Source organism: Canis lupus, chromosome 1 (genome assembly GCF_011100685.1).
Source record: "Canis lupus familiaris isolate Mischka breed German Shepherd chromosome 1, alternate assembly UU_Cfam_GSD_1.0, whole genome shotgun sequence".
Lineage (NCBI taxonomy): Eukaryota > Metazoa > Chordata > Mammalia > Carnivora > Canidae > Canis > Canis lupus.
In genome coordinates this window covers 98986358-99013776 of record NC_049222.1, presented here as the reverse complement: position 1 = coordinate 99013776, position 27419 = coordinate 98986358, and the positions used below count along the sequence as shown (strand labels likewise).

Sequence of the window (27419 nt, the reverse complement as noted above, 5' to 3'; positions counted from 1 at the left end):
CAGTCTGAGTGTACACATCATAGGTCCTGGCTTGCACTTCGTGTAAAGAAGGTGCATCCCCAGCGAGGTCTCAGGTGGTGCCAGAACCCGCAGCAGGAGCTGTTTTTGCTGATGTCAGTGTCCCTTTAGCGCAAGGGAAGGAAGACAGCGTCCCGTCCAGTGTTTTCGGGTCTGCCCGAATGGGTGAGTTTCTCTGTGAAGGGAAAGGCCTCGGTGAATGTTGGCTGATGGTGGCTCGGCTGGGTCCCTGGAGCCCTGGGCCCGAGGTCACGTTTCACCTTGTGGGCCGTTGTGGCCATACTCTTGTACCCCTGCTCTTGTCTGAGTACCAGACGTGTGTGCCCAGGAGTGATGCTCCAGCTTCCCTGCTGGAAGCCCACGTGACTTCCTGGTCACTCCTCTGTTTCTGCTTGTCCTGTGAGTGGGGTCACCAGGGCTGCCGCATGTCACTCTGGAAACTGACCCTCGAGGCTTCTAGGCGTTAACTGTGGTTGACCTCACGTGCTCGTGGCCGCGTCACGGGTGGGAGGCGTCTGTGCTCCTCGAGGTTGTGGTACTGACTGCTTGACCCCTTGCTGTGGTGCCTGCTCCCAGGGCTGGGCCTCAGGGGTCAAGGACACCATCTGTCTGCATAGTGCAGGGGTTGGGCCCCAGCCTCCACAGCTTCCGCTCTGCCCACCCTCTCCTGGTCCATAGGAGGTGCTCAGTCAATACCTGGGAGGCGACGGGCCACAGGCTCCCCACCAGTAAGTTGTGATGCATGGAGTGAGTTCCGGGAGCAGCTTTGCTGTCGGACAGACTTCTGTGTCCTGCGTATGTGGTGGGAGGACATGGAGAGCCTGGGGAGCTAACCCTATAACCAGAGGTAAAGCCTCACTGGTGCCTTTGAGTTTTGCCACCAGAATGAATGTTACCAAATAGATTTGAGTGTCTTTGCGCTTTTTTGGTGTGGAACTGAACTTAGTGGGTTAACTGGTAGACACCCAGCCTGTTGGTTAAAGGCTTGTTTTGTGACCAACCTTGGCCCGTGTATTAGGGGCTGATGCCTGCCAGCCTGCAATACGAGTTGGGCAGAGGGGGTCGTGGGAGTGACGGCCACCCTGTGTGTGTGCCCTGTGTGCCAGGGCTTGGCAGGCGTGCAGCTGGATTGTGAGTCCAAGGACGGGACCCATGTGGGTGCGTGACTGGCTCTCAGAATGCAGATGAACACAAAGGTTCATGTACTGCTATACGCTCTACTCGTGTGTATCTCTGCACTCAGTGGACTTTAAGCATTTTATGTGTTCTAGATGTTTCTTTAATACTTAGATGCTAAGATACTCAAATGGGAATGGAAGAGATTTTCCCAGTGACTAAAGTGTCGCTGTTCTGTCAGAGGATGTTGGGGCGCTATCTTGACCTGCAGTCCGCTCCTGGGGGCGGGGGTTCCAGGCCCCCTTGGCAGCACACCTTTCCCTGCCCCATGTGAGGCTGTCCTGTGGCTGATGCCCTGTGTGTCCGGGTGTCTGGCTGCCCACCTTCTTCCGGACCCTGTGCAGGCAGGACGGGGAGAGCTCACTCCACCAGAGTTTGGGCCTTGAGTCTCCCCCATCTGCCTCGGGTGCTGCACCAGGGGAAGTGAGCCCATCCTGGGTGCTGTTGTTTGGATGGGTGGCCCCGTGGAAGGTGGCGGTGGGGTCCCAATGCCATCCTGGTTCTGGGTGGGTCACGAGGGCTGCTCGCTGGGTCCTGGGCTCAGGCATGCTCTTGTTGCCTAGGAAATGCACAGCCAGAGCCCCGCACCTGCTGGTACCCTCAGCGCGGTGAGGAGACCTTGGGTTGAGCTCCCTGTGGCGTGCCGGGCCATTGCTGTATCGCCTGCCACGCTTTTCCTTTGCTTGTATTCCTTTGCTTGTATTCAAAATTATATGGGAAAAAGTGCTTGTTTGTGCTTTAAGAATTAACGGACTCCAGTAATGGTTGGACAGTGACGGGTAAGAGGCCGTTTTGCTAGAGCTTGCCTCCTTGGAGGTAAAATGGGGAGTTTTATGCTTTGTCTTCAGTCTTCCTGAGTAGAATTACCATGTGCTGACATCACCTGGGATTTTAAAACATGGACTATTTATTGCCTGTTTGCTGCCTTCCTGGGCTCTTGGGGTCTTACTGCAGGGAGCTTGTTCTTACCAATCTTTAAAAACACAGTTTAACAGGTGTGTCTGTTAAAGTGGACTCTCAACAAAGTGGCACCAAGTGTAGATTACTTTTTGGATCTGATTAGTCAAAGTGTGTGTCTGTAGAAAAAGATTAGATATCTAAATTGGATTTCCTTTGGATTTCTGTGATAGTCATGTACTTCTGTAAATTTTACTAGTTGTTACTATTAAAACTTAACAGACTTAATAAATGTTTTCTGACATCTTTGATTTATACATATGAGTTATATGGGGAAGTGAAACCGTGATTTGATTGAGGAAGAACTTATTGGTGGCCTGAATGGAAATCTGATTGAGCCACCACAGTGCACAGGGGACACGACGTTCTAGACCTGAGGACTGGTGGCCGGTGGCTTGCTGATGAGAGAATGCATTGCTGTGTGAGCGGTGGCATCCTCAGGCTGTGCTTATTGGAGGGTTGGATTTGTTTTGGCTTCCGGTGGCTGAGCTGGGCACAAATGGGTCTCCTCTGCTTTTCCCTCCTCCAGTTCCACCTGTCATCATTAAAGAGTGGGCAGCGTACAAAGGGAAATCTCCACAGACACCGGAGCTGGTGGAAGCCCTGGCCTTCAGGGAGTGGACGTGCCCCAACCTGAAGCGGCTGTGGCTGGGCAAGGCTGTGGAGGACAAGAATCGCAGGATGAGGGCCTTCCTGGCCTGCATGAGGTCGGACACACCAGCCATGCTCAACCCGGCCAGCGTGCCCACCCACCTGACGGTGCTGTGCTGCGTCCTACGGTAGGTGCGGCCTCCCACGTGACCACACGGCTGTGCCCAAGGGTGCCTGTGATCCTGGGCCACTGTGCTCATCCGTGTTCATGTCTGAGATGGAACACAGTGTGGATTGGAGTGCATCCTACATGGTGTGTTTGATAGAAATGTCATGATCTTAAACATACTTTATCCTTTAAAAAGTAGGGATTTGGGGGCAGCCCCAGTAGCGCAGTGGTTTAGCTCTGCCTGCAGCCCGGGGTGTGATCCTGGAGACCCGGGATCGAGTCCCATGTCAGGCTCCCTGCACGGAGCCTGCTTCTCCTCTGCCTGTGACTCTGCCTCTCTCTCTCTCTGAATAAATAAAATCTTAAAAAAAAAAAAAAAAAAAAAGTAGGGATTTTAAAGGCTATACGTGTTTTATTATGTGTCATTTGGAGTTCTTTTGGGAAAATGTATCTGTTCTTTCCTTGCAAGCACTTAACCTAGGGTGGACCATGTGGATGCGTGGCTGTTTCATTCCTAGAGTTATAACCTCAGGTGACATTGTTTATTCGGTAGCTCAGATTGTCCCAGCTTCGGCCTCAGGGCCTGTTTGGGGCTCTTGTGTCCTCTGTCCCCAGCACGTATTGCTTTCTGGCACCACCGGAGGCTGAGGCTCACCCTGGGCCCTGCCCTCTCCTGCCCCTGGACAGGGATTGAGACCAGGTCTGGGCGCTGCGTGCTGCCCTGCCCTCCACTGCTGGGCCCCAGATGCTGGGGGGATACTTGGTGTTGGCAGTAAGGCAAGCTGGCGTGCATACGTGCATTTGGTTCTTTCGTTTTTTGAACCAGTTTCCAACATAGGGAAAAGTTGCAAGTGCAATACAAAGAGACTTTAATTTTTTTTAAATTGGAGTATAATTAACCTATGTTCTGTTAGTATTAGGTGTACAGCCTGCTGACTCAGCAGCCGTGTGCATGATCAGTGCTCCCCACAGACCCTACAGAGAAGAATTGGGGCTGCAGGCGGGGTGCTGTAGCGTGGGCAGGATACAGCCTTTGTAATCAGGGGCAAAAAAGGACCATCCTCAGAATCAGTCTGTGTCCTGCCTTCCATCTAGACTTAAGGGTTCATGTCTTGTGTTAAGTACTATTGGTTGTTCACCAGACACTGGAAGGTATGGCGGCCCCCCCTACTGCCATGGTCACGCCCGGGCTGTGCACCGGCACCCTGACCATCAGGCCAGGCGGGTGTCCACAGCACTGCTCCGGCGGGGCCTCTTGGTCCCCTTGGGAACGAGTACCTGTTACATGGACTCTCCTTCCCCTCAGACCTACGTGGACTCACAGCTTCTGCATCTTCTATGGCTGTCACTAACTTGGTGCTTCATTGTCCCTGCTGGGTCGTTCTCCGACACCCTGGCAGCACCTCCCTGCTTCCTAGGGGCAGAGACGGCCCTGCCTCCCAGGCCCTGGACCCTCCCCACGGGACAGCCTCTGAGTGGCATCAGAGCCTGGGACCCGGCCCTGGGTGTCCCTCACCCTTGGCCCTCGGCTCCCCTGTTTCTTCCCCTTGGCTTCAGGCAAGGGTTCATTTCCTCACGTTTTCTTCGTTCACCCCAGGCTTTACGGTTAGTGACTCGTGCAGAAGCCTCTTCTTTGCTGAATTGAGGTTGACTGACTTGAGTGTATTGAGGATTGGCTCATGGGAGAAGCTAGATCTTTGCTTTAAATTAATTTTTGTTTAGAATCTTCTGGTTTCCTTGAATGGAAAATTCATTTATGGAGCTGTTTTTGTCAATAAAAAAACCTAAAGTAGCCAAACATTAGAGACAAAGGTTTTGGATCCTCTAAGATCTAATTATCAAGAATACATTTGGTTGATCATATTTGTCTCTTCCAAATCTAAGTCATCCTGTGGCCTTTACCCCATGGATGGCTGTCTGTCCACCAACCTGGAAGCCGCCACCCTCACCTGGTCTCCATGTTCATCCTCGTGGTGCCTCCTTGGCCATCGCCCCAGCATTGCTCAGATGGCCTTTGTAGAGTCTTTCAGATTTCAGATTTCAGGATTGTTTTTAAGACAGTCTTTATGATTGATTTGTGTGTATGTGTGTGGTTATTTGTAGAAAATACACTTGTTTTAGAACTTGGAAAGATTAGTGTGACTGGCCATGTCTCAGGGGGCTGTAGCACCCCTGTGGGAGGCAGGTGGCCTGCTTGGCTATGGAGATGGGCAGACGTAGGAGAGCTGCTCAGGAAAGCTGTTTCAGGTCCAGGGAAGTGGAGCTGGTTGAGAGGAAGTCCGGGAGCTGTGAGGGACCGCGGCTCACACGACAAGCCCCAGGACACCAGGAACCAGACTGGTCCACATCCACAGAGAGAGTGTGTTTGACCTTCTGCATTTGGGGTTGGGCCAAGGCAGGTGACCAATGCACTGCACCCCCCCTTGGGCTCTGGCATGATCTCAGGCGAGGGGGTGGGCTAAGGAGGAGGGGAGAGGCCAGGAGGGTGGTTCGGGGTCGATGTGTGCCTCTCGAGGCCCTGGGGTCAGGCCTAGGTCCCTGGGAGGGAGGTGATGAGGCCCTGTCGGTGCCCAGGCAGCAGGCTCCACATCTACAGGACCCTGACAGATTCATTGGCATCTGTGGCAGGTGTTTGCGGATGTGGTCCAGCCTTGTCTCCTGGGAGTGTGTGGTCCTGCACTCTTGAGACCCGTGGTCTGCAAATCCAAGGAAGGCGGTTAGTTGTGCTGCAGACTGAGGGACAGGGATGTGGGACAGGGAGAAGGAGTGCAAGGGTCTGGCTCACTGTGGGGCTGCGGGAGTGCCCCTGCCACCCTTGGCTGTGGTGGCTGTGCTGGGCTGGGGTTTTCTCTCTTTAATTTTCTCTTTTCCTTTTCTTCCCACTTCCCTCCTCTGCCCCCCTTTGTTTTGCGTAACTTCAGACTTGAACAAATTGGGAGGGATTCAAGGAGTTTGTGGCTATCTTTCATCTTCACCCCCACATGGTCGTGTGTTACGGCCACGGCTTTGTCCTGTTCTGTCCATGTGTCCTGGACCCTTGGATGTAGGTTGTGGGTGCTATGCCTTTGCTCCTGAGCTCTTGGGTATGTGTTTCTAAAAACAAAGACATCAAAATCAGAAAGGTCCTCCCAGCAAAGCTCCTGCACACATCTCTGATATTTGCTGGTTGTTGCAGGGACGTTCTGGGTCAGCAGCAGATCTCAGCTCCCGCCAGATCTGGCTGTTGAGTCTCCTCCAGCCCTGGTGGCCCCTCTCGAGGGGTCCTCTGGGTTGATGTGGGGTGAACACCGGCCTGTCCGTCTCTAGATCTCCTGCGACCTTGACGAGGCCCCGAGACCCTGGCTGCCGCTCGTCTGCCCCCGACTAGACGGTTTCTCGATTCGTGTGTGCCGGGGTCTCTTTCCAGTGAGGTTTGTTCCTGCCTTGGGGGCAACTGCCCCGGCCGCACGCTGGTGGTGATCTCCATGTCTCTGTCATTTGTGCTCTGCAGTCGACATGGTGACAGCCCTGGGGGATGGGAGGAGGGCAGCCAGGTCCCTAGAACCATCCTCGCGAAGCTGGTGTAGGGTGGGGTGCAGACTTGAGCTCAGGTTCAGCGTGGGGGTGGAGCACAGGTGTAGAGTACGGCGGAAGGCGTCCTTCCTGCAGTACAGCCAGGACAGACAGGCCCTCCTCCCAAAGGGCTCGGGCTCGGGCTCGGAGTGGCAGGCTGGGTTTACACCTGGCAGGACCCAGGTGTAGACAGTTGAGGAGGTGGAGGGCTGAGTCCCCATGCAAGATGCAGGCAGTCGGCAGTGTCTTTGACCTTTGCAGGGGTCCTGACCCAGCCCAGCCCCACAGACAGCCGCCCACCATCTGCTCGGGGGGAGCAGGCCAGGCCGCTGCTCCTGTCACCTCTACTCAAGACCATAATGCTGTGGGCATGGCCCATGGCTGTGTGTTCCTCACATCTTTGTGCATCCAGGAGAGAGGTAGATGGTGGTTCTGGGAAAACGTGAATAGAAAACCAAATGGAGCAGATACCAGGCATCCTAACCAAAAACACAGCTCAGAGAGTCTTTGCTGCCAACAAAAGCAGCCTGTCCCCTAGATGGCGGTTTTCCTCATTCATCATCTTAGAAGGAGCATGTGGGGGGCCTGGAGGAGGCGTCTGTCTCCCAGGCACACAGGTGACTAGCGGCTTGCACACAGGCACTGTCTACGTGCACATGCTCAAGACGGCAAATCTCGTGTTCTGTGATTTCATCTCCACCTTTAGGGAATGATAGATAAATACAAGGTAGCCAGACTTGCAGGCCGAGGATGTACACTGTGCATGGTGCTCCCCACGGCTGCTGTTGTCAGATGAAGGGGACTGTGCACACCACAGGCTCTCGACGAGCCCAGACTCAGACCAAGGCCGTTGTACCGCAGGCGTGCGGTACCTGCACAGCTGCAAGGGTGCTGCCTTGGTCACTGTGGGCATCAACAGGGCGACCATTTCTGTTAAGTACATCTAGCTTAATCTTCATACCATGGAGATGTCGTCTACCCTTCATTTGCATTGAAATTACTTTTACTTCCTCCTCATACCAGGAACCACGTAATGTTCCTGCAAAATGTGTGTCCCCCGTGTTTCAGGGTGGCCCCTACCCTGGGGTTCCTGGGGCCATGGGGTTTGGTGCAGTGCAGTATGTGCCTGTGTAGACCAGTGCCTGGCACCTAGCAAGCATTTACCGTGTTCTCTTGGGGGTTTCATTGAAAATACCTCTAAATCTGCTGGATGGAACCTCCTCTTTGCGGGTTCTTGCACATTCCCATGGACTAATGTTCTTGCACATTCCACACCAACTTGCTCCTGCTCTTGTTGACTTAGATTCTCAGCTCTGAGAGAACTTCTCACAGATGGGACTGGAAGGAGCTTTGTGGGGATGTCAGGGCTGTCTGCTCTTGGAGCTGCCCGCCAGAGGTTACAGGGTTCTGACACCCACGTTATTTTTAGTGATCAGCAGCAACTTGACTGGGTGGTCCTTCTGGTTTGCTGAGTGTGGGGCCGGGGCTGTTGGGCTCGGGAGGACTCAGGCTGTTCTGGGTGGTGGCCACACCTTGGCTGGGCTCCCTGTGGCTGTCATGAAGGCTGTGCGTATGGCAAGGTGAGTAAGGGGAAGAGGTGGATGCCTGGCAGTTCCCAGGCAGACGGCACAGATGGATGTTTCAGATTTAAAAATCAGTTTTGCCCATAGCTGCTCCCACCAGGGCTGCCCCCCCCCCCCCCCCCCCCCCCCCCGCCCGGGAGGTCTGTGTGTCCGAGGGTTGAGGGCACCGGTTTTGGAGGCCGCAGCATCAGTTTGGGTCCCTCAGGCCCCTTCCTGCCCTTCCCCACGCGCTCACCTGCCGCACTGGAGCCTCTTCTGTGCACATGTCTCACGCGACACTCACTGTTCACCAGGAGCTGCGTCTTTCTTATTTGGACCTAGCATCTGCCTCCCAGGTATACAGTCTTGAATTAAAATAAATTGTGTGAATTGGTGCCTAAGATGTATTTTCAGGTTTGAATACCTGAGTGAAGTATCAGAAATCACTGCGCAGCTGGTTTGTAGCATGTGTAGATGTGGGGTGCGACTTTAATCCCTCTGAAAGCAAATACTGTTGAGCCCAGGTGGTGACACGCATTTGTAGCTGGTGTCTTGCTGGGCACATAGAGACGCTGGGTGAGAGCCCTCGGGGGTTGCCCTATGCATGTCACCCACGTGTCCTTAGAAACTGGATGGCGGCTTGTGTGTGTGACTGGTGACGGCTCCATCCTGACGCTGACGCCAGACCCTCTCTGTCCACCCACAGGTATATGGTGCAGTGGCCCGGAGCGCGGATTCTGCGCCGCCAGGAGCTGGACGCCTTCCTGGCTCAGGCGCTGTCCCCCAAACTCTATGAGCCCGACCAGCTGCAGGAGCTCAAGGTAATGGACAAGCCTCATTCTGTGTTGGGAAGTGCTGCCTTGGAGTTCTGTGATGGGGTGACCTCACCGGGCCAAGCTGCCCAGAGCGTAGACTAGAAACCCAGCCGCAGACTTGGGAGCCTTCAGGGCAAGAGCGGCATCCTTCCCGGTGACTGAAACAATCAAGTCTCCTTGTGTCCGAGACAGGTTTTCCCTCGTTACCAGGGGGTGTTTTCTCTTGTTTTCACATCAAGCAGTAAACTTGCTTTTGTTTCAGGTGGGGACCCCGAGCCCAGGGGAGGGCTTGGTCTTCAGGATTTTCTCACATCTGGCCAGGATTCTTTTCTCGTTTCGTTCTGTTGTTCCTAATGACCGCATTCATTTTCTCTAAAAAATAGTCTTGGCCCTCCTGGATGTGAACCATTTTAAAAAACCACTTGAAGCACGGTGCTGCGCCATCATCCCTGTGCCCCTTTTACTTAACATTTAACATCATATTCCTTTTAATTTTTCCTCCCAGTAAGTCTTTTTGTTCTGTAATTGTTTTGGCGATGTTAATTTTCTCCAAGTGGTCCCCTGATTTTTCGGGGTGCTTATCTTTTCAGTGCACTTGGGTTAGTCGCTGTGTGTGCACGGCGGTACTCGCTTTCTGTAAGGTCTGTACTAAACTTTAGAAAGTTTAAGACTTTCCAGAGTTAGCCAAATCAGTGGAGCTGCCTTTTCTTTTTAATGTACAGGGTTTTGTTTTTTCTTTGAGGTTGTGTTTTTGTTTAGTTTTGTTTTTGTCTTTTTTTTTTTCAATATTTGATTTGTAATCAAAGACTCTCTTTTGACAAATCGCCTTCACTTTTAGATCTTTTTGCCATTCTTTACGAAGGCGTTCTTTCCCTGCAGGGGCATTCGAGGCTCACTTTATAGATTTTCAGTATTCCCCGGGTGGGGCCCAGTCAGTGTCTGGTTCCCCTGAATGACTGAGTTAAACCCAGTAATTTGGTGTTGAGCGGCTCTCGACTGTGCGGAGCCCAGGTCATGTGTGGTCGCCGTAGGCTTCTGATGCTTCGACGACACAAGCCCAGTAAGACAACAGAACTCAGAACTCACCCCAAATTGTATTCCAGATCAGGCTTTTCCATTTGTTAGACAGAGATTATTTTCATTTGTAATGTTTTTGAACTTAAGTTTTCGTTCTAGAGTATTTGGCTGGGGTTCCCCAAAAGGCCAGCCTTCTGTGCAGGCCCTCCCTCCGGGCCCCCGACTGGTGGCGCCCTCAGCGCGGTCTAGGTCCCATCCTGTGCTCAGGGGTGTTGTGAATACTCTGACTAGCGTGTACTGCCATCCCTCTACCTCTACTTCCTGTTTCTCTTATTTAGATTATTACATCAGTATTGACATCCCAGTTCTGAAAATCAGACCGCCAGGTATCAGGTACGCCCGCCGAGCCCTGCTCACCATCAACTTGCTTTTCCGCAGAGTCCATCTTCTCTCCCATACCCTTTTCATTTCGGATCAACACACAGGGTGTAACCTTGGAAAGTCAGCCGCACTCTCAGCTTGCATTTTGATTCTTTTGAGGCCTTAGTGCTTTCATGGTTTTCTCCTGATCCTTCATCTGAAGCCGGGTGTTTCTAGAGCTGTGTTTAGAAAGACCTAGTTTGTGTGTGGTGACCTGCGGCCCGCCCTGTCCCTCCAGCTCTTGCTGGTCTGGAGGCCCACCTTCCCCTGGAGGATGGCCCGTACTGCGGGTGCTTCCTTCACAGCAGCCCAGGCTCCCAGAACTAGATGGAGGATTCTCTCAGCTGCCAGCTGGAGAACTGATAGGAATAGTCATTGTTTACATGCTACGTAAACCCCTGTGCAGAGCCGAGAGTCCCAACATTCAGGGGTAGAAAAGTACATTTTTAAATTGTTTTTTCATCTAACCATTAGAAATTTTTATACATTGAAAGCAAGGACGATGCTTTTCCATGGAACGCTGTTTCACTGTCTTGGATATAGTCAACTCTTGATTTTGGTAGTTGTCTTGGGGGCCGTTATCCAGTTTGTGGATTGCCCAGACCGTATTTTTCTTCTCCCATTTTTGTCCATTACATGCTTTTTAGAATAAAGAGGAGAGGAAAAGAAAAAGAATTCTGACAATTTGACCTCTCCTCTCGCTGGCTTTTCTGATGGGAGGTTTGCTGGGGAAAGATGTTGCAGGTGTTACTGTGGGATGACTCTGTCAGAGTGCCACCTGGCCCGCGTGTGCTATCTGCCCGCCATGGCTGTGGGCAGGCGTGTGTCCGGCATGGTCCATGCAGACCTGTGACGGGGCTCAACGGCTCTTGTGTTTTCCTGCTGTGTTTCCAGCACTTCTCCTAGGCTACCCGCATGAAGGGAGTGGCGAAGGTTGGTCAGCACTGGCCCTGTGTTTGGAGATGGGGTGGGGAAGGGTCAGGACCAGTATGTCTATATAGGCTCAGGGTTGGTCCAGTTTCGTTCTCCCTCACTCTTGACATCCCTGAAATTGCTTTACATTAACAGTTTCACTACTTGGTGCAGAATACAAAAGATGGAGAAGGATCTATAAGACTGTACGGGGCCCCTGTGGCTCTAGAAAGAGTTTGGGTGCGTGCGGGTGAACGTGGCCCATTAGGGGTCTACAGCCCAGGAGTGAGCCACGGGGTGGGGCAGCCACCGCCATTGCTCAGGGACAGAGTTCCGTATTTGTATTTCTTATAGTCAGAGAATCGTGACACTGTGTCTAGTTGAGGAACTTTTTGGACGCTGCTGATAGTTTTGTCTTCTGGTGGTGAGAGAGTAAGGCTGGTGTATGACAATTGCAGCCACTCCTGCAACTAGGGGATCAGACTCCTGTGCCGCTGGTGAGCAGTGTTAGGACCTCGTGCATCCTGTGAGTACGTGTCCCCGTCCTCCTCTGTGAAGTGGAGTGCTGGGAGCCACGGTGGTGGAGACGAGAATGACATGCACGTGAAGATGTACACAGTGGCCCCAAGGCCTGTGTCATGGGTCCTGGAGGGTTATAGTCTTGTTTGTATAATGAGCATGTAGGGAAGAAACATAAAACACCGTATGAAGTAATTTAGAGTATTTTTTGGGTGAGGCAAGATCTACACAGCAGTTGAGATTTTATTTACATGAAACAGCATTTGAGATTTTTTTTCTGTGAGGTTGTAGTAGTTGTCATTACTGAAGCCAAATGACTCGATCATCATTTTGGAAACCCATCCAGACGGCTCCTTCACAGATGGCGAGTCCGTCTCAAATAAGTAGGTGTGTGTGGGTGAGGCCAACCTGCCCCCGCCTCCCGCCAGCTCTCCAGAGAGCACTGGTCCTGGGCGGGGGGTCTGTGTCCGCAGGTGAGGGTGGCATGGGCACATGGTGGGCTCCCAGCAGCAGCACTGGCTCCCTGAGCTCCGCTAGGTGGCGGGCAGCAGCTACGCCACCCCAGCTTCCCTGGCCCACTTGCTGCAAGGCCGTGCTCCCAGCGTCAGCTTTCCAGGAAGAAGCTCCCTCTTTTTGCTTTAAGACTCTCGGAGGAGAAGGGACTTTTCACTTCGAGTGAATTCTTCCTCCGTTTTGATCCTCTCCCCACTTTCTGCTCGTAAATATAAAAACGCATGTGGTCCCATCCTCCAGTCCCCCCTGCCCTCAGTGGAGCATGGTGTCCCTCCTGGCGGGGCTGAGGGCTCCTGAGGAGCAAGGGCCGGAGCTGGGGCTGGTGGGGCTGGGCCGCGGGCATGGACAGGCTTCTCCAGGTTTAGAAAGTTCTGAAGTATGTTGACCGAAAATCCAAAACGCAGAGGTTGGGAAGCAGTATTAGCTGGTTGTGGAGATGTGGGCACTGAGCACAAACAGCAGGTAATCATAAATTCATCAGCATTTGGTGTGGGAATTTTTTCTTTTTAATGGAGAGCCAGTGCACCTGCTGCACTTAGGCATTGCTTAGGTTGGTGCCCATAAAGACTGCATTCTCGAGACTCTGTCGCCTGAGGAAGGGTGCAGGCAGGCTGGGGAGACTCGGTTCTGGATAATCCACAAACCAGGTCCTTCGCAGATAATCAAGAGTTGACTGTATGTGTCAGTGTTCCTTGCGCGGCGCACCAGGTGCGAGCAGAGAGGCCGTACGTGTGCACGGGCGGGTGGGGAGCCAGGACAGGGAGTCTGCATGGTCCAGACACAGTGTTTTGTTGTGTTCTCCATTTATAAGCTATCCATTTCTCCCGAAACATTTGACAGTCCCATTAATGAGTTGCTATCTAGCACGTGAACATACAGGATAATGTGAACATGAAGTACAGGTTTTAGAATGAGATTATACTGAGGACATTTTTAATGTAGTGACCTGAAAAATGTAAAGTCTTAGTAGCACGTGCCTTGTCGTAATCTTCCTGTTGGTACACGAGCAGCGTATATAATTTGCAGTGACTCGGGGAGCACGGTGAAGGTGCTGCAGGCCATCCGTGACCGTGTTGCTGTACACATGTGTGCGGCTTTACAGATTCCACGTTAAAATAACCAGTATGTTCATGAGACAGTCTCAGATATTTAAATGTATTAAGTAACATGAAAAGCCCTTGCGTTCACACAGCCAGTGTCCAGGGTCACTGTGAGGTAGCAGGAAGTGTGCTTAGGGGGCCTTTGGTGGAGGGGTGTCCATGGTCAGTGTGGACAGCTGTAGTCAGACGTGGCAAGAAGCAGGTGCTATAGCAGCTTACCCCACGGAAATCACTCTTTTCCATTTAAAGATCGAGAACCTCGACCCCCGAGGCATTCAGCTGTCAGCTCTCTTCATGAGTGGTGTGGACATGGCCCTGTTTGCAAACGACGCGTGCGGCCAGCCGGTGCCCTGGGAGCACTGCTGCCCGTGGATGTATTTCGATGGGAAGCTCTTCCAGTCCAAACTCCTCAAAGCAAGCCGGGAGAAGACCCCGCTCATCGACCTCTGTGATGGTCAGGTCAGTTGCAGGGAGGTCAGCAGGGGACAGGGAAGAGTGGCTAGCCACCTGGGAGGGAGGAGCACTGGCAGGCTGAGAACTCGGCCCTGGACAACCACACTGCGCTGCACCCACCTGCATGTGGAGTCACCAAACATGGAACCTTGCTCATGGGGCCCTGCAGCCCTCTGGCCACATCTATGTCAGCCACTCAGTGCGCTGCTTTGTGCTGTGTATGTTTCTGTTACAAGACATGTCGATGGATTTATATGGTTAACTCATACTGTCCCCACGGCTGGTGGTGCTGTGATGCACACGCTTTGTCCACGAGGCACGTGTCAGCCTGGCACAGCTCTCAGCACTGTGCTCGGGCCCGTTTCAAACAGCAGAACCCCCCACAGAAACACGAAAATGTGGCACCAAGTCCACAGTGAACAGGACCTGTTTACACTGTAAAATGTGAATCAGGATGGCAGAGCCTCGGTGGCCGCTCAGACCTCAACCTGCTCCACTTGGGTCTGCGCACAGCCACCAGAACGCACGGGTGCTGACACATGGCTGCAGACACATTTTAGCAAGTAGGTGAATCAGCAGACTCAGGAAGGAGCAGGGCCCGGGCCTGTTTGAAATCCTGGTATAAGTGCAAAGTGAACAGCTGTCAGGTGACCTTGTGCCGTTGCACAAAGAGGCTCACATTCCTGCGGGCTCCTGATTACCTGTCTTCCTCGTCCGCCATGGTGGCAGGTCAGGGACAGGCTAGAGATGGATGCCTGGTGTAGGCGGGTTTTCCCACGTTCTGGCTGAAGATTGTCATTGCTACATGTATGTGCATGTTTGTTAGCCAAGGATGGTCCAGGCGGACGTCATAGGTGGTTCTCCATGGTGGGCGAGATGCACGCGAGCTGTGTTGTGCGGGTGCTGCTGCTGCCCATGACGCGGCCCCCAGCGGTGCCTCACCGCCCCTCTCACGCCTCACAGGCTGGGTGCTCACTTCGTGGGCATGTCTGTGCGGCTATGTCACCTGTGGGCTCAGCCGCGGGTTCCAGAACCAAAACCACACTTTCACTTAAGACCTTCCGTGGTAAACAGTTCTCCACGGCACCGGGGCCGAGAAAGGCGGGGTTTCCGTTGCTGGTTGTGGGATTGGGGCTGTGGGAGCGGGAGGGGTCTTGCCGGCGTCTGGACAGAGTGTGGCTGCGCAGACCGTGACACGTCCTTGGCCAGCATGTGTCCCTTCTCTTCCGGGCATTCCAGCTCGAGGAAAGCTCTCGAAGTAAGTTTTCACGTGTGGGCCCTTGACTTGCAGGCGGAGCAAGCTGCCAAGGTGGAGAAGATGCGGCAAAGCATCCTGGAAGGGCTGAGCCTCTCCCGGCAGAGCCACCCCTTGCCCTTCCCGCCGCCCGCAGCTCTGCCCTTCTACCCTGCCTCCGTGTACCCCCGGCACTTCGGGCCCGTACCCCCGGCTCAGGGCCGAGGGCGGGGCTTTGCAGGTGAGTTGTGCGGGCACTGTGGGGGGCGCAGCCCGCCATGTCGGGACCGTGTAGTCAGTCGTCGGACAGACGGAGACGATTGCAGCGCCAGCTCTTCGCAGTAGACAAGCGCACACTTGACCCCTGAAGCCCTGACGGGGAAGGGAGAGGCAAATACAGAGGCTGTTGCAGAGATTGGGCTTCACAGCAGGTCGGCTCACGTCATGGGGGGGTTGGGGAGTGCTCTCTGCCAGGGCCGCCCCCTGGGCCTGCCGCTGAGCCCCCGAGGCACACACTTGAGAGTCACCCCTGCACTGGGGAGAGAGCTGGGAGATGCCTCCCCAGCAGCTGAAGGAGATGAGGCCACTGCTCATAGGCCCCCTGGCACCCCGGCCCTGCTCCTCATGGCTTCTCCATCTCTCTCCACCTGGGTCCCACAGGAATGTGTGGCTTTGGAGGCCCCTATGGGGAGACTGTAGCGACAGGCGCGTACCGTGCCTTCCGAGTGGCCACGGCAGCGGGACACTGCGGAGCCTTCTCTGGCGGTGACAGCAGCAGGACTAGCAAGTCGCAGGGCGGTAATTATGCCACGCCTCCTCCTAGAGCTTCGCTGCCCCGCCTGGCCCCCCTCCGCTGTCCCAGCCCAGCACCACATCCTTGCTGCTAGGCCCGCTCCTGGCCCCGTCCCCCCCCACCCCCACCCCAGCTCTCTGCCTTCCAGGGGGCCTCTGGGTGTCCACGCGGCCCCATGTGCCCAGCCCCAGCGTCGCCTCCTGTGGTGGAACAGGCTGCAGACGGTGCTCATGGGCGGCTGCTCCCCGACAAGAGGATGAGCTGGTATAGAAGGTTCTGAGGCCGTGGCAGGATTCCTGGCACAGAAACTGCCCACAGACCACTTCATGGGAAAGATTTTTAAAGAAAGCTCTAATACCATGTAGATAAATGGGTTTATTTTAAACTTCTTTTTGCTTCTCCTCTTGTATGTGTTAGCCTCACGAGGGAGAAAAAAGGCTTAATGTTTACTTCTGAAATAACGTCTTGTGATTTTCTGTAATTAGAGGGTGTGATTTGTAACCTGTCATATGTCCCGTACTTTGGGGCTGCGGAGTGAGACCCGGCCACCCACCCAGGTACAGGGCTCTCCACATACATGTGTGAGCAACGTTAGGACAGGACAGTCTTTCTCTCCTGCCCAGGAATGTATTTGCGGCTCAGCTCCTTGGGGGAGCAGGAAAGACTCGCAGGCCAACGCAGCCCCCGCTGCAGGGCCTCTGGGGCCAGGTCTCCCCTCACCAGCCCCGCATGCCCTTCCCTGCCTCCTACCGGTGCTTTCCTTCCTGCCACGCCACACAGTGTGCAGTTCGCGCTCTGCTTCACCGTCGGCTTCAGCTCCCTGCACCCGTGTGGACGCTCACATCAGCGTGCCCTTGGGATGATGCTCTGGGTGGGCTGGTGGCTGTGGACGCTGTGGGGCAGAAGTAGTTTCTTAGACTGAAATGGCAAAGAGGATCCTGCTACATAACTTCCCCCATCTTGTGTCTGAAGCTCAGCTGTCCTGGGGACTGACCGGCAGACACCTTAGCTTAGCTCTGGAGCACTCGGCCTGTGCCTGCCTCAGCAGAGCTGAGCCCCAAACACAAAACACACATCCAGTTGTAGACCAAACATGGAAAAAAAGACCACAAAGTATCTAACTAATAGTTTTTATATTAAGCTTATGTTGAAATGATACTATTTTGGGTCTGTTGGGTCAAATAAAACATATTACCAAAACCTGTTTCATCTGTTTTCATAGTTTTCAGCGTGGCGTTTAGGAACGTGAGGCTTATCATAGGTCTCATTGGGCAGTGAACTGTCCTGATGGAGAGTTTATTATAATCCACTCCCATCTGCCAAGAGATAAGAAACTTGAGGTTCTCTTCTGTTTGGTTTTTATCAGAAGTGTTCCTAGCAGTTAATTATTTGAGAATTTTCTTCGTTAAGTCAGAAGACCTTAGAAAACGCAGGCGGTCCATAGCTAGCAGAAGTCAGTGAATACAGTGGGTATGTGTGACCCCAAGAGAGGGGATAATTAAACAGCACACGGAGAAATACCAGCCACGTTGACCGGTTGATTTGTATGATGCGTGGTGGAGGCAGGAGGCCTGGAAGCAGTTCCCCAAGGAGAAAATGTGCTGAGTTTGCCAGCGTCCACTGTGATGTTGGAGACGGCTCACCGCGAGCATCCGGTGGCAACACCTCGTGGAACCTTTTTCAGTCTAAAAGCTGTGCATTTGTAATGTGTCGTTTCAGTCGTTATAGGTCCTTTGAGAAGCCAGCACAACTGTTTCACTCTCAGGTGTACTTTTAACAGCACTTAAAACCATTGAAATCAAATGAGGTGCACATAGATACTTTACGTGATAAATAAAGAGTCTTCACAAAACCAGGGAGAGGGGTTTTATATGAAATACAGGCCACAATTGAGCAGAAATTGGCTTGCTTGTTTCATTTTGCTATTTTTAATTCCGTGATTGTCAAGATTTGTTCTGTTTTTTTTTTGTGCAGGAATCCAACCTATACCTTCTCAGGGAGGGAAGCTTGAAATCGCGGGCACCGTGGTCGGCCACTGGGCTGGGAGCAGACGGGGCCGCGGGGGCCGCGGGCCTTTCCCCCTACAGGTAGTTTCTGTTGGAGGACCAGCAAGAGGGTACGTTCTGAAAATGTACTTGTGTTAATAAGAAAACCACCCCTTGTTCTTTCAATTCTGACTCTCTCAATTCTGACTCATTAGATACATTTCTTTGATGTTCTTTTGGTTACATAGGATTCCATAATATGTGGCATTATGATTTATTTCAACCATTGTTAAATAACTATCCACACTTTATTCAATTAACCATTTTTCAATACTTAAAAAAAAGTAGCAATTTTTTGAAGCATTTTGGCTTAAGAATTGAATGACTGGATGTGGGCCCCAAAATAAGATCAATTTCTCAGAATGTTGGAATAAATCCCATGTGACTGATTTGATAGACCAGTGCTACTGTGTGAGATCGATATGGTTTTAAATGTCTCAGCTGCCTGGGCAGATTCAAGCCTGTGTGTCCTGTCCCCTTCTCTCCACTCAGGCGTCCAAGGGGAGTGATTTCTACCCCAGTGATCAGAACGTTTGGAAGAGGTGGACGGTACTACGGCAGAGGCTATAAAAACCAGGGTGTGATTCAGGTAACGTGCAATGTGGGGCAGTGCCGCGCATCCGAGGGATTGGTCTGTGGGGCTGGTGGCTTGAGGTCCTGGCCAGCTCCTCAGCCCAGGTGGACCGGCAGCGTCAGTGCTAAAGAGTGTGGTCTAGTCACAGCTGCACGGGGTGGCCCCACGACTGCTAGTGGTATTTATATTACAAAACGTTATTTAGAGAAATAGTTAGGATTTAAGAAGAAAAGTGCCGTCTTTTTTTCCTCCTGGACCGTCTTGACCAGCTCTTCCCCGAAGGCTCAGCCTATAGGGACAGCGCCGAGTACCTTCTGCATGGGAGAGCTAGAGTTTCCTCCCCCTTTGGATCTACCATGTTAGGACCTGGGGCCTGATGAACTTCCCCTGAGAAGGATCTTTAAAGAATGCCAGTCGGCCCACTTCTACAGTTAGGACGTTTAATCAGTCTGCATTTCCACCCCCACTGTGCAAACATCAGGCCTCTTTTGTGTCTCACGCACTGATAACCCACACACGGAGATGTAATCGGCCAGGAGAAACTGAGCTGCCTGCCTCTCTAAGCTGAACTCAGCATCTTAGAAACTTGTTTGTAAGATTTATTTTATTTGACTTGAGAGAGAGTTGTGGGGGGGTAGGGTGGGCAGAGGGAGAGGGGATCCTGACATGGGGCTTGACCCCACAGCCCTGAGTTCATGACCTGAGCAGAAACCCAGAGTCGGATGGACACTCCACCACCGGCTATACCCCCAGGTGCCCCGGAAACCTTTGCTTTGATGAAATACACCTAATAAGTGAGGTGCAAAGGCAGCCCCCTCCCTAGAAGCGGGGCCTGACAGCCCATCTGCAGTGCAGCACCACTTGGGCTAGGGGCTGTGCTCGGCTCACTGTGGTCCCCCAGCCCACCCTGACCGGCTTCTGCCTTCAGAGACACACTTCTCAGCTGAACAGGTTTAGGAGAGGGAGGGACGCTTGCTGTGCCCCAACCCAGAACCTATGCTGTGCACATGGCTCTCGTGGTGCCGTTACCCCTACAGGTTACGGGCCTTTGATACAAAACACAGGCACCAGATGGAGCCCAGGCAAGCATGGCTTAGCCTCTCCGTGACTCTGTGCTGTGTGTACTCAGGCTCTTGCACTTTGCTGTGTCTTCAGAGTCCCTAGATCTGCCTCCCCACCCCGCCAAGGCGGCATGCCACCCATGGACTTTCTGCGTCGTGCCGAGTCTGTGCCCCTATGACCCGACCTCCTCATCCTCACTCCTGCTGGTGGGTCTGGGTGCTATGCTGGCCTTGGGTCTGTCCCTGTGACAAGGCTGAAATGACCTGCACGCTTTTGTCAGGGGCACAAGAAGCGTCTGTGTGTCTGCTTTTATGTTGTTAGGACCTACTGTCCTCACGTGCTACTGACTAGGTCTGTTCATTCCCTGGACATTGAAGAAGGAAGATCTTCTTGGTCCATCACTTCTGTTTTCGTTGTTGGAGTATTTTTATAAGGAGATCCCTCCCATCACCTCCTGTTTCGTACCGAGTGTCACAGACCTTGCAGGACAGATGCCTTGCCCACCCTGGCTATGGGCTCTTCGTGTGGCCTTGGGTCTGTAGCAGCCTCCTTTGCGGGCATGATCTGGCCCAGCAGAACCACAACATTACTTACTTTCTTGGGCTCTTCAGTGGGAAACAGCATTTCCAGACCACATAGCACCCGTGGGCCCCAATGCCGTGGGGTCAGTCACTGTCCTGCTCTCTGTGTGCACATGAGTGAACACACTCCTGTTTCTTTGTGCAGAAACACACACACGACATGCCTGCTTTTTATTGTATGTTTTTAAGATAAAATCCTCATGGATTCACACTAATGTTTCCAGTTTAAACCGAGGGCTTTTACTTACGGAACATCTGTTGAGTCTCTTTGGTGATAACGTCTGCGTGTGGATCTCTTCCTTCCCTCATGCCAAATCACTGTTTTTGGGCTTTTCCTGTGAACAGAGCCAGAAAAAGTACATGTGCTGGCGTATGTCATGCACATGCTGCCATGCACTCTTATGTCCTGTGTACACACATACACACACACACACACGTGTGCAAGCCGCTGCTGTTTTTTCAGTGAAATACCTCAAGACTTTGTATTGACTCTTCTGACTCAAATTTAAGACTTTGAGAATTGGACCTGAACTTTACTGTGGGTACCTGTGTCCATCCGTTCCACCCTGAGAACCGGGGCTGAGCAGGTAAGAGTGCCCTGGGCTGTCATCGGCTTCGTCCTAGCTGCCCGCACCGTGGCTCAGTCCCTCAGCTCTTGAGTTTGTGACGGAAGTGGCGGCATCCCAGTGTACAGCCTGGGCATGTGACCTGCCAGCGTTTGTCCCGCGGGCTCTTAGCAGACGCCGCAGGGAAGACCTGAGAGGAGTGAGGGCGTGTTTGAAGGCACTTTGCTTTCCTGACAATCGAAAGTGGTGGTTCATCCCCCCTCAGCTGTCTCATCCGTGTTCTGTCATTCTGTTCTGTCGTAACCCTTTGCATCAAAGACTGATAATACGAGAATTGTCTTTCTCTCAGAAGTCATTTGCGGTTTGGCCTAAATGCCCAAACTGTTTGTTTCTCTGCCAAGGTTTAATGATGCATCCAATGCTGGCGGCTCCAGGTTGCTGTGCTCGGCACACAACGTGCTCTTTCTAAACGCAGTTTCAGATCTTGTCTTGCATCGGAAAGTTTTCTTGGAATACTGGTTTTTCCTTTCTGTTGTTTTTCCTTGCCTGGTTCTCATCCCTGGCGCTCCTCTTGAGCTCGTTCTCTGCATTTGGCACGTTCTCCCCTCCTTCCGAGGTTTTCTTTTCTTTCGAGATAAAACTCATCTACTATGCAGTTCACCTGCTTCAGGTACACAGTGCAGTCTGTTCTTGCGGACATGCGGCAACACTGCTCATTCCAGAACGTTCACCACCCCAAGAGAAACCCCTTCCTCAGGAGCAGACACCTCTCAGCCCCGGATCTGCCTTTCACGTCTGTGGACTTGCCCTGCGTGTGTGTCCTATATGTGCATCTGTTGTGGCACGCACCCACTCGTCATTCCCTTCACTTGCTGCGTGATGCTCCATGTGGGAATGGCGTGTTTTCTTTATCCATTAATTGGTTGATGGACGTTTGGGCTGTTTCCACCTCTTTGGCTGTTATGAGTGCTGCTGCTGTGAACATGTATGTATAGGCTTGGGTTCACCAGCTTTTTGGAGATGTAATCAGCCTGTGCCCTGGTATTAGCTCCAGGTCTACAGCATAACAATCTGATACTTGGATACATTGCACAGTGGTCCCCACATAAGTTAAGTGAACGGTGAATGTGCAGCGCCTCATATTGTTAGAAAAATGTATCTTCTTGTCATAAGAACTTACAAGATCTCTCTGAGCAACTTTCAGATATGCAATAGAGTTATTGTTAACCACAGTCGTTATGTTCACATGTTCGTGCAGATGCAGGTCTTCACTGCTCTCAGGTCATTATGGGACTAAGTTCCCGGGCCTGTGGTCATGCTGCATTCATGCACCTGAGGAACTGCTGGCCTCTGCACGGCAGCTGCACGGCATCCGGTCCCGCCAGCTGTGTGTGAGGGCCCTTGCCACAGCTCCTTGTCCTGCCTGCCTGCCTGCCTGTGAGGTTAGCCATCTGGCTGGGTCCCTTGGTGGGGTTTGATTTGAGTTTCCCTGTCTTTGTTTCTTCCTGACTTTAAGCTTCTTTTCCTTTTCACCATCTCACATATCACGATGTTCACTTGCTATTATATTTTCCCGGTTGGGCCTTCATTTCCGGAGCAGTCTTTGTTTCTGTTTTGGGTCTTCCCTTGGTTTTCCACCTCACCTGCAGGCTTCCCTTGGTCTGCCATGTGCTGTGCTGAAGTCAGAAGACAAAGTCTCAGTTTTTTGTGGACACGCCGTCTGGCATATTCTGCATCCATTGGGGTGCAGTTGCTTCCCGGGTGTTCTTACATCAGCATCTGTGTGGCTCTTCCTTGGTGCTTCCTGTCGCTCATTTCTGGGTGACGTCAGCGTTCTTGCACCTTGAGCAGCACAGACAGTGCAGGCCTGCAGAGTCTGTGGCCCGTCTCTCATCTGGGTTGCTGCTGCCTGGGAGGTTGAGTATGTGTTCGTGGGGCAGAGGATGCAGTGCTGCCCTGGCCTGGGGGGTGCACTTCATGTGGGGGTGCTCCTAGAGTCCAGGGCTCATGGAAAGAAATGTGTTTCTACACATGCTCCCTCCCCTGGCGTCCTGTATTCCTGTGCCCACAACCTCTGGCGGGGACCGGGGAGCTCCGCTGTAAGCAGGCCCTGCCCCTACTATACGCACCCTGGAGGTGGCCACACTGCTGCGGGGTGGTTTCGTGACAAGTGGACTTTTCTGTCGGGGAACAAGGGCCTGGAGATTTGGAAGGACGCATGTGAAATCTTCAGTGCTGTTTTCTTCTCCTCTTTGCCCTCTGCTAGTTTTGTATTATTTTTCTCAAGGTTCCAACAGGACCTTTGGTAGTATTGCTTTGTGGGAAAGCACATTCATATTACGAACCCAGGGGTGGGACACTGAAGTGAGGAGGCCCTGGGACTGAGCCCCAAGGGGACGCAGGGCAGGGGCCACCCCTGAGGCGTGAGTGAGGGGGCACTTCAGCCCCTGGTTTTCAGGCAGGCTCCAGGCTGTTGGGGTGGGGAAGACGGGCCACTGCCGCCTGGGTTCTCAGGGGAGGACAGCAGAGCTGGAAGGTTGTTCTCAGTTTCTTCACTGAGAAGTACAAAGACCATTAAGGTTTTCTTCAGCAGTGAGTCTGTTCTGACTGGTCCTCAGCCCTAGTGATGTTGCCCTCAAGGGCCCCTGGCTTTGTTTGGGGACACTGTTGATCACCGCAGCTTGGCTGGCAGGTACTCCTGGCTTCTCACGGGCAGAGGCCAGCGATGCCCAGCCCGTGCTGGAATTCTCGGTCCCAGCTGTCACGGTGCAGGTGGGGGAGACGCCCCTGGTTTAGGATCTTGGGCCGTTTTTCTTGTGTCTTACTGAGAGGTCTTTTCCAGGACATGAGCTGAAATCCTCTAAAAGTTTCTATTTTTCCAGAAGTACTTTTAAATCTGTTAAAAGGAGCAGAGAGGGATCCCTGGGTGGCGCAGCGGTTTGGCGCCTGCCTTTGGCCTAGGGCGCGATCCTGGAGACCCAGGATCGATTCCCACGTCGGGCTCCCGGTGCATGGAGCCTGCTTCTCTCTGCCTGTGTCTCTGCCTCTCTTTCTCTCTCTGTGACTATCATAAATAAAAATTAAAAAAAAAAAAAAAAAAAAAAGCAGAGAGACCCGAAGAGATAAGTCACAAACACAAGTGGCAATTATCAGCTTAGACTTGTTTCTTAGTGGGATTTTAAGACTTAGGTTTGCTTCATTCCCTAGTAGAGTGGGCTTCCCACAGACTGACGGGTGGACGGTGAGGTGTGAATACGTGGGGGAGTCATCATGTGACATTTCAGAGAGGATTTATTGGGGTGGTGTTAGCATAGAACCGATGCTATCCAGAAGGACTGGTTAGAGCTCTTTGAATGGGGGACTCCTGCATGGTCAGGATACTGACTAGGAGATACATAGGGAAGGGGCCCCAGGACAGATCTGCCGAGATAAGCTGCTGCCAGCTGCAGGTCAGTCAGGAGCAAGACAGAGTATATTAGAATGTAGACTACAGAGGCCACAGGCTACAGAGAGTGAAGTGTAGACAGGATGGAGACTGTGGGCCCCAGATAGTACAGACTAGACTCTAGAGGCCATAGGCTACAGAGTGTGGAGAGTGTAGATGGTATGGAGACTGTGTGGACCACATAGAGTACAGACTAGACTATAGAAGCCACAGGCTACAGAGAGTGTGGAGTGTAGACGGTATAGACTGTAGCGACAGAATGCACACACTGAGTGTATAGATTACGCAGACTACATGAAGGATAGACCCAGGAGTACGTAGGACGTATGGGGCTTATATAGAGAATACATGCACCTGCTGAAGCACAGAGGACAGAGAGCACACAAACCATAAATACATGCAGTGTACGGACGATGGCATATGCAGACTGTGGAGAGTATAGATGGGGAGGGGAGTATGGAGAGAAGAGTGGGGGAGTGCGCAGTCATGGAGAGTATAGAGATTTGGGACTGTGCCCTCTGCAGGAGGTCCGAGAGCTCAGTACACACCCACGCAGCGTGTTGTGCTATCCAGTATGAAACAGGCGTTATCAGGCCTCGGTAGGCACCCTCGCCCCACCCCCATTCTTGGGTCACAGCTGCTTTATCATGTGTTGTCCTTGATTTTGACCAGGGCAAGCCTCCTTATGCTGCTTCAGCAGAAGAAGTGGCCAAAGAACTGAAGTCAAGATCCGGGGAATCCAAGTCGTCTGCCGTGTCTTCAGATGGGTCCCTGGCCGAAAACGGAGCGGTGGCTGAGGAGAAGCCTGCTCCCCAGATGAACGGGAGCGCGGGCGATGCCAGGGCCCCCAGCCACTCGGAAAGTGCCTTGAACAATGACTCTAAGATGTGCAATACAAATCCTCATTTAAATGCACTAAGTACAGACAGTGCTTGCCGCAGAGCCGATGCTCTGGAGGCTGCTGTCTTAAAGAAAGAAGAGTAAACTTATTTTTTATAGAGGGTGAAGGATGCTGGAAGGGTAGGATTCAGGAATATCTGGAGAGAAAGAGAGCCTACAGTTATGTACATTTTTTCCTTTCCGTAAGAGAAAAATGAGGACTTTGGAAATTCGGATCCCTCTTTGATATCAGAGATTTAAACAACACATTTTTAGTTTTAACCAGTTGTAGTCAAAATGCTACAATAAAACAAAAAGAGAGAAAGAAAATGAAGAGCATTTGACTCCCACACTTAAAATGAAGTACACACAAAGTTTAAACTGGTTATGACAAAAGCCTATAGTTGTGTTTCTTGAACTATAAAGAAAACAAATTTTGGCAGTCTTTATATATAGCTTAAAATATCATTTTTAGCATTTGGCACCATATGTATGCCATTATCTTTGATTTTGCATTACTGTTCACAAGAAAGCTTTGTCTAAGGCTTTGATTTTATGATTATGAAAGAAATAAGGCACACCACAGTTTTTCTTTCTTACTTAAATCTCATCACTGTTGATGTGGTTCTTTTGTGTTAAAAGAAAAAGTGCAACTATCAAAACTAAAAAATTATAGAGTAATATTGCCGTTCTGCTGATTTTAAATATGCAGTACATCATACTTACTTTACAAGCAAGTTAAATGGAGATAAAGTTGAAATCATAGAAGATGCAAATGACCTTTCAAAATCAACACAATGTGTTCTGAAACTTTTTGTGACTTAATACCATGCATCTGTGATCAATGAACTATGTGGTTTTGAATCGGATGTAGACCATTAGTGCTACTACTTGAGCTAACCTTCTGCATGGTTCATAATTTTTAAAGTGTGTAGTTAATATTATGCATGTTATTGTCCTTCCATTCTTACCAGTATGTGCCCATTTGCAAAACAAAATGCTAATAATCAGTAATAGTCCTATAAAAGATGTTAACTCTGTTTAGTCATTGACTGATCTTGCTCTAACCTTAAAATTTTGTGATTATTGACCTCTGTTGCATTTATTCTAAAACCCCCCCAAAAATTATCTAGCTGTTTCAGATATCAACATTACCCTGGTGTACTCACTGCTGTATGCATTATTGTTCTTTGTTGCTGTTTTATGCCTTCATATTAGCAAAATATGAAATTCTGTGAAAAACAAAAAAAATCCCTTTGATCTTAAAAAAAAAAAACAAAAAAAAAAACAACCCCCCCTTCTGTAGCAGGAAACAAATTGCTTGTTCTTGAGAACTTTCCCATCAAGAATTTAGTAGAAGCAGGTATACTTATATCATTTTGATGTTTTTGTTACTGTTTCCAAACAATGTACTTTGAAATCAGAATCACTTCTTATTCGTTTTCATATAATTCTCCTGATGCTCTTCATCACACATTAGTGATCAGAAATGAGATGTAATTCCCCAGTCCCTGCCCGCGAGACCTGAGTAGGATCTTACTGTAAGTTGAAGGGAGTTCTGCCCTAACTCATGGATTGTGCAAGAATGAACTGCTGTTGGGTCTGACTGATTGTAGGTGGGTCGTGGCGTGCTGTTCCGGAGGCTATCGAATGCAACTTACAATGCTTAATAAAAATCTTTATTCTTTTAGTATAAGCACGGCGTGGCTTCTGAATGGCGCCGAGTGCGGGGACTGTGGAGTGTGCACGGGGGAGGGCTGGGGAGGGGAGCTCGGGAGGCCCCCCGGGGCAGGGGTTGCGGGGGGCACCTAGAGCTCGGAGCGCGGGAGGACGCCCTGGGCCCCGGGGGCAGGGGGAGCGCGGGAGGACGCCCGGGGCCCCGGGGGCAGGCGGTGCGCGGGAGGACGCCCTGGGCTCCGGGGGCAGGGGGAGCGCGGGAGGACGCCCTGGGCCCCGGGGGCAGGGGGAGCGCGGGAGGACGCCCGGGGCCCCGGGGGCAGGCGGTGCGCGGGAGGACGCCCGGGGCCCCGGGGGCAGGGGGAGCGCGGGAAGACGCCCTGGGCCCCGGGGGCAGGGGGAGCGCGAGAGGACGCCCTGGGCCCCGGGGGCAGGGGGAGCGCGGGAGGACGCCCTGGGCTCCGGGGGCAGGGGGAGCGCGGGAGGACGCCCGGGGCCCCGGGGGCAGGGGGAGCGCGGGAGGACGCCCGGGGCCCCGGGGGCAGGCGGTGCGCGGGAGGACGCCCGGGGCCCCGGGGGCAGGGGGAGCGCGGGAAGACGCCCTGGGCCCCGGGGGCAGGGGGAGCGCGAGAGGACGCCCTGGGCCCCGGGGGCAGGGGGAGCGCGGGAGGACGCCCTGGGCTCCGGGGGCAGGGGGAGCGCGGGAGGACGCCCGGGGCTCCGGGGGCAGGGGGAGCGCGAGAGGACGCCCTGGGCCCCGGGGGCAGGGGGAGCGCGGGAGGACGCCCT

At 52.4% G+C, this 27419-nt stretch overlaps 1 protein-coding gene across 4 annotated transcripts in view; it reads left to right on the top strand.

Moving 5' to 3' along the window:
• FAM120A (family with sequence similarity 120A) overlaps nucleotides 1-26649 on the top strand; it is an 87317-nt gene extending 60668 nt beyond the window's left edge. Inside the window, exons 11-18 of one of the 4 annotated variants that reach the window (XM_038527371.1) lie at nucleotides 2681-2930; nucleotides 8732-8846; nucleotides 13571-13780; nucleotides 15066-15249; nucleotides 15669-15806; nucleotides 17776-17917; nucleotides 18339-18435; nucleotides 24747-26649. In XM_038527371.1, coding sequence (XP_038383299.1) covers nucleotides 2681-2930; nucleotides 8732-8846; nucleotides 13571-13780; nucleotides 15066-15249; nucleotides 15669-15806; nucleotides 17776-17917; nucleotides 18339-18435; nucleotides 24747-25058 — 1448 coding nt within the window. In that variant the 3' untranslated portion in view covers nucleotides 25059-26649. Of the gene's footprint in view, nucleotides 1-2680; nucleotides 2931-8731; nucleotides 8847-10195; nucleotides 10251-13570; nucleotides 13781-15065; nucleotides 15250-15668; nucleotides 15807-17775; nucleotides 17918-18338; nucleotides 18436-24746 lie in introns of those variants that run through there. The other 3 variants (XM_038527372.1, XM_038527373.1, XM_038527374.1) reach the window with 3 other exon arrangements.
• The last annotated feature ends 770 nt before the right edge of the window (nucleotides 26650-27419 follow it).